General features: G+C 34.2%; 1 protein-coding gene across 1 annotated transcript; it reads right to left on the minus strand.

Moving 5' to 3' along the window:
• Positions 1 to 5,536, minus strand: Cbr-ceh-2 (the record flags this gene model as incomplete). The annotated part of the gene is made up of 5 exons (XM_045241248.1): positions 1 to 65; positions 621 to 681; positions 3,583 to 3,755; positions 4,361 to 4,592; positions 5,444 to 5,536. 5 exons carry the CDS (start codon positions 5,534 to 5,536, stop codon positions 1 to 3), a joined length of 624 nt encoding a protein of 207 aa, XP_045097002.1.
• Positions 5,537 to 7,351: the final 1,815 nt, after the last annotated feature.

Below are 7,351 nucleotides of genomic sequence, written 5' to 3' on the forward strand. Positions count from 1 at the left end.
TCATGAAGTTGTTGATTTCTTATCCTCCTCATCATCTTCGTCATTGGACATTGGAGCGTTCGGATCTGTAACACGACAGTTAGTGATAATACAATTGAGCATTTTTGAACTGATATTTTTTTAAGAGTTTGAAACAGTATTTTTCGTTGATAGAAATTGTTTTTTGAAATTAACAAAAAAGGAAATATTTTCTCTGATAGAATATAACCCGAACCATCAAATTTGAGCTTAATTATCTCGATTTCTGTGAAAGATATCAAAAATTGGTCAACTGATAAATTGTTTATCATAATATCACACATACTTTATCAGTTGACAAACTTTCAATATCTCTCATATGAATCGAGATAATTGAGCTTCAAGTTGTCGGCTGGGGTGGGCTTCTATTAGTGATAATACGGTAACAGAATTCGAATTTCTCAACTATATCATTCGTTGAAAATCCTTTTTAACAGCTTAAAAATATTACAAGTTTCGACTAATTAAAAAAAATCTTGCTTCTTCGTTTTTATTTCTGTTTCAACAAATTTTTATTAAACTTTGACGACAAGAAACGATATTGACATATTTTTAATCCCTTTTTGTTATAATTAATTTTGGGTTTTCAGAAAAAATCTTACCTGATCCCTCCAATCGAACTCTCTTGTGCTTTGTCCGCCGATTTTGGAACCATACTTTGACCTGAAAATAATAACAGTTTCGAATGGACTACGAGCTCTCTCAAACTAAAAAAAAGACCTAACTATAAGAATCTTGTTCGATAGTAAAGTGACGAATTCCGTTCTTCCTATTCATGTAGGCTGGCAACTATCGTAAATGCTCTAGCTACGTAGTGCTGGTATTTAAGCTCAATTATCTCGGTTCCTTTAAGAGATATAAAAAACTGCCAACTGAGGGAATGTTTGACATGAAATCCTAAAAATTTTATCAGTTGTAGAGATTTTCAATATCTCTCACAGGTATCGAGATAATGGAGCTTAAAATGTAAGTGTAGGGTGGCGAGCATTTACGGTATTTCCAAGCAGTCTTGGCTTAGTTCCAGCATTTTTCAAACATAATTTGCAAAATGACACAGAAACTATTTTAAGCAGGTTTTGAACACCAAAAATTTCGAAAAAAACTGTTTTTTGAGCCGCCAATCGCATTAAAAATACATATATTAACCTCATATCATATTTCATTTTCATGATTTAATTTTATAAAATTTCTATCGTAATCCGCAACTTAATTGAAGGTGGGGGGGGGGGGGATATGAAAAAGACGAGTTTCTCGAAATCCTGTTATCTTCAAAATAATCCAGCTAACTCCAAAAAACTCCAACTTCAAATTGATTTCCTTGCAATTTGCAATTCGCCAATTAGCCTTTTTCCTGGTAGTATACCAATCGACCATTATCAGCCGATCAATTTCATGTGATAATTCATTTCCTAGAAACATAAACAAAAATTTCTACCGTAATCGCCAATTTCTTTCTTCTTTCTTTTCAAAGATGTGAGATTAGTTGAAAGCTTCCAGAGAAAAGAGAAATTTAGCTTTTCTCAAGTTTCTTGATTGTGATATCTGTTACCAGTGATAACTTATCACTATCAATTAGAAGACTCTCAAGCCATAAACAGATCTAACTATTTTCCTGAACACTACACGCGCCTGTTGATCCCCCTGTCAGTCTGTCCTCTTTTGAAAAGCTTGAAAAAATATCTAATAAATTTCGACGAACCTGTTTAAACTATATTAAAACGCACCGAAGGCGCACCAGCTAGCTGTCACCTCATATTTCTCCTAAATTTCCCTCCCAAACGGTATCCATTCCTTCAAAACCCATTCTCACATATTTACCCATTTGTCTCTCCCTATTGTACTTGCTTCTTTTCTTTTGTGCTAACATTGAGACGGTGTCGAATAATAGCACTCGACCCATCGAGAATACATCCGCCGGGAAGTCACCACCTACAACAGGATTAGCAGTTCTCGATGCGATCCCCCCAGCCAATTGGTGTGCTAAGTACGCGATCAAACAAGAATCGACAAGAAGCAAAAGTAGATGAAGACTGTATTTGTATCGATGTATGTATGTGTACAAAGAGACAACGGATGACACGCTTTTGTGAAATTTAGGAGACAAAACGATTCCTTGTGTTTAATGATGGGCTCGTTGCTCACAGTGTGAAGCACTTTTCGAGTGGAAGGATTAAACGTTAGAATAATGGACATTGTGCTGTAACGTTTCGGTAAATAAATGTACAAGCATTTGAAACTGATTTTGTTGACCTACTTTAGCTTTGCGAAATGGACTACGGTAGTTTGAGTCATTTGAAAAGTAGAGCTTATTCTAGTTGCATAAGTTACCAAAAAGCTGCAAAATGGGTTACGGTAGTTTGATTTCAAATCAGAAATCTTTACTTGAAAAGTAGAAAACAATTTGATAGTTATATTATTCTGGTGCGAAAAATTCGAACTGGTCCCACAACGATAACCTACCGTAACCAAAAAATTTCGCGATTTTTTCTGTGATTTTTTCAAAAATTTAAGATCTATTCTAGTTTTTCAGCTATTTTCAAAGATTCTTCTTTGATTTTTCCGATATTTTTTTGTCTGAAATTGATGGAACGGTGTTTTATTACTGTAGTAATTTTCCTGCTTCTTCCGTCAATTTTATCACTATCAAAAAAAAATAACTGAAAATTCAACGAAAATCAGTGAGAATCGAGAAAATAAATCCAGAAAATGTACAAATTTAAGGTTACTGTAGTTGTTGTTACGTTGTCAAATTACGCACTGAATTTTTCGAAAAAGTTAACTTTTCGCCAACTGTGTGAGATAGGGCGGATTTTATGAGGTTCCTTTCCGCGAGGCCGTGCCACCAAAATTTCGAAAACTGCAAATTACTGTAGTTTCAAAACTATAGTTTCAATTGTTGTAACGATTGATAATGGACCGTCTATTGGCAGTTGCAACTAATTATCGGACTTTTTCTTTTCTATCTGCTTTCAGTGTTCACTTTCCAAACTAATCAAATCCGATTTAAGAACATATTCGATTTCAGAACAATTCTATGATTGGCATGGAAAAAAAGAACTAATTTTCTCGAATTTTGTTAATATGCGCTAGTCAAGGAGTTGAACTCGTGGACCCAAAACTGGAGATGTTGTGCCGCTACCAGCTGAACTACGGGGGCGCAAGCTGAGGCAGCTGAACGATTGTGTGCACACTAAACGCTGTACACCGTCACGTCAGAATGCATACCGTAACTCCGAAAAAACTCCGAAAAATTTCCTGTCTACCTTACTATAACACTAGTTAGTTACTTGCTAAAACTTTTACTATTACAATTTTTAAAATCATAAATGTCTTTAAAATCTTAAAAATCATAAATGTCTTAATTCAAATTTCCATTCAATCGGAAACATATGAAATTAACTTCAAACTAACATTTCCAGCAGTCAAACCTTGAAAACAAATGAAATACGATTTCAGAACGTTTTCAAAAAATCTGCTTGCTTTAATTTAACGATGGGAACATGAGAAAGACTGTTTTTCTCAAAATTTCGTTGTAATAAGTTTGAAAGAACCTCCGAAAAATACCTGTGTTTCTGTAAGACTTAATCTGGATGCCAACTGTTTCCTCTCGTTTCCAACTACATAATGATTTCCTTCGAATGCTTTTTCCAGTTGAATCAATTGAGACGCACTGAATGCTGTTCGAATTCGTTTGTTTTTTCGAAGAGGTTGAAGAAAGAGACCAGCTGTTACGTCGCCTGAATATAATCCATTTGGGAGTTATACCGAAGGAACTAATACGTTTTTTAAACAAAATTAAATTTCAAGTTACCTCAAAATTAAAGTTGTTAGGATACCCGTAAATTTCCAATAGAACGCCTACACTTTGCACCCAATTATCTCGGTTCTTATCAGAGATATCAAAAATGTGTCAACTGATGAAATATTGGTGCTGTTATGATAAAAAATTTATCAGTTAATGCTTTTGCCTTCTCTTTTAGAAGTTGAGATAATTGAGCTCAAAGTGCGAGCACGGAGAAAACGGATATGGAAATTATGTGAGTCAGAATTAAGTATATTTTCAATATCAGCTGCAGTTCTCATTTCAAAATTTAAATTAAAATTGATTAAATCGGAATAAAATTTAGCTAACTCTGGATATTAAAATATGGAAGATCCGCATAATTTTCGAGAAACTGAATATTGAAATTTGTATTCTACAGTGTATGAGTCTTATATGTCAGCCTGAGCGAAAAACTGAATTCAAGTTATAATTTTGTTGAAATGATGTCATTGAAACCGAAAAATAATTTCCTTGATTTCCAAAATGCTAATCGTCACCCTTCGTTCCCCTTGAACCTACCAAACTGAGCCGCTGTCGTGCTTTGCAACAATTCCAGCCACGGATGCTGCCATACACTTCCTGCACCCACATTCTGATCTCCAGAAGTTCCAGCTCCGATTCCAGAAATGAACGGATTTGAACAAGCCATTTGAACATGTGGGAGGAGGACATCAAAATAGGAGAGTGTCTGTGTTAGTGGTTCGTCTTTTACAGATTTCTCCATTTCCTCTTCTTCGTCGTCCAAATCGATCTGGAATTTAAATTGTTAGGTTCGAACACTGGATTCTGAGGAACAGTTCATAATTTAATTGATACGAATACATCAAGTGTGAAACCGATAAAAAATTTTACTGCTTCAAAATTTTTTTGAATGGTAGCATTTTACTTTAAAATTGTTAAGCTGTGCTGTAGACGATACGATAAATATAACAATTTCCCAAACTTCAACTTTGAGAAAATTTATCTCGGTTCCTCTGAAAGATATCAAAAAGTGGTCAACAGATAAAATATTTTTGATAATATGGTATAGACTTTATCAGTTGATCACTTTTTGATATCTTTCATAGGAAATGAGATAAATTGGCTCAAAGTTGACGGTTTCTATTAGAACAAATACGGTAATTCAATTAATACCAATAAGTCAAGTTTGAAATTGTTGCAAAAAAATTTTACTATTTCAAAACGTTTTGAAATAATAGAATTTGCCTTACTGTAAATGTATTATTCTCAAAAAAGTGCAATTTTGATTAATCTTACTAATACTTTAGAAACTCTGTGGGAAAATTTTACGAATTTTCGCTAAAAATGTGCCTAAAATTTCACTATTTCTGAAATTGGAAAAACCGATTGAATGAAATTTGACTTTATTGAACAAAATGCAGTGTTAAATTAAACAATTTAAGAAGAACAGTTCTGTTTTACTAATAACGGAAAGTCCAGATTTAAAGTTTTTTTCGATGAAGGAATTGTGCATATTTTACCATTTTCATAGTAATATTTCAATTCTGTTTTCAGATTCAACTGAGGAAAAAATGCCGAAAATGTCATTCTTGCAATCTATTAAATAAACAGTCTGAAACAGGAAAAAATCTCATCACTCACTTTTTTCAAATTATTCTGATCCTCAACATCCACTTCACACTCTGATTCCTTCTCAGAATCCACCAGCCGTTCCACCGAGAATTTCAACGTCATCTGATATTTAGATTTGAATAAAATAAGGGTTAGAATAGGTTTAGCTAAATGAGATGAACCGAAACCCACCTCAAATACGCGCCGCCCCTTTTTGCGCGAGAAGAAATGGGATGGGAGGAGTCTCGGCGTTTAATTGGGTACCGTAGTCGGAGAAGCTTGCCGAGAGAGTCTGAGGAATTGAGAGAGTTTAGAGAAGCATAGAAGGATGTTGTTGGTTTTGTAGAAAAGGTGTAAAGGCTATTTTTGATGGGCGAGAGAGATTAGTGGGTTGGCTCAACTTTAGAACCGTTTTGAATAAAACTGTAGAAGTTGAGGAACTGTCTTCTTGACGGGGGTATAAGTCTAAGCTATAGGCAGATACCGTAAAACCTTGAATAGAATGGTCCTTTAACTTTTAACTCTGCAGAGCACTGAGCCAATTTTTCTCGGTTCCTGTCAAAGTTATGAAATAGTTGTCAACAAGTAAAATGTTTGTCATAATATCACCAACATTTCATCAGTTAGCACATTTTTTAATATATTTTATAGGAATCAAGTGAATTGTGCTCACACTTGACAGTATGTTTCCTTCTGCTCTAGATCCACCGTTTATTAGTGAGGTTCCAGAAATTTTTGAATTTATTTCACAACCCTCATTTTAGAGTTCGTTTCCCTTAATCTGAAAATTGTATACAAACATCGAACGGTCAGTTTATTTTTTACTTATGCCAAAAATTTAATCACAGTTTCAGCAGCCCCATATAAGCTCCCGAGCAAAACATTTGATACTAACTAACAGCTAGTACCTCCGATAAAAAATATAAATGATGTACAACAAATATTGTAAAAAATCAACACTGATTTCAGTTTAAAAACCGGTTTCAGCAGCTCCGTGTATGTTCGTTCTCATTTTGAGCATTTATGCATCAGCTCTTCCGAAAAAAATTTTTTGGGAGAAGCTGTTTTTTTTTAAATTTTCTGTTTCAAATTGTTCTCAAAGTTTCCGATTTACAGTTTTCGCGGTAAGCACAATTCTTCAAAATGTAGGTTTTCAAGAATTCCATCACGTTTGTCATCAGATGCGTTTCGCTATGTTCATAAAAACTTAATATTTCTTGAAAGTATTTCTGTTACAGAAGTAACCTAATTTCGCAACAATTCTTAAAATTCCGTTTGTTTTTTCTTTATGTGTTTTGGTCCGAATATTCTTCTGGTAAACACATCGAATCTGTGGAAGAGAAACACCGGTGGGCATGGCCGAAGGTCCCACAACGACAACTACTGTAACCTAAAAGATTTCTATTTTCTCGGTTTCCAGTGCGTTTCGTCGAGTTTTTTGTTCGTTTTCCCCGAAAAGTCGGATATTGAAATATTTTTAGGTTACGGTAGCTCTGGAATCTTTGGCCACTGGCGTTTTTCTTCCACAACTCCGATTTTTTTTTGAAAAACTTGATGTTTCTTGAATATATGTGTTCTGTTTCAGAGCTAATGTAACTCTGCAGCAGTTTTTCGAAATTCCGTTCGCAATTCTTTCCTTTTTTTGTGTGTTTCGAATATTATGATTTTTTTTCCGGTGAAAAAAACAGAGAGTTTCTGCGAATTTAAATAATCCCTGTGTGGTTAAAAATTAAGATGTTTACAAAACTTTCTGTTTCAACTTGTCTGGAAATTTAGTAATTTTTTCAAACACTCGTTACTCACTAAACTGTTAATGGGCACATCTTCCAAATCTTTCAAAGCCGAAATCTAAAAAAAATCTAGACTCCATTTTTCTTAAAAATGTCAGTGGAATCGAAGCACTTAGAAAATAATATATTGTCTATTCAAAATAATCGC

This window comes from Caenorhabditis briggsae, assembly GCF_000004555.2.
Source record: "Caenorhabditis briggsae complete genome, chrI, whole genome shotgun sequence".
Classification (NCBI taxonomy): domain Eukaryota; kingdom Metazoa; phylum Nematoda; class Chromadorea; order Rhabditida; family Rhabditidae; genus Caenorhabditis; species Caenorhabditis briggsae.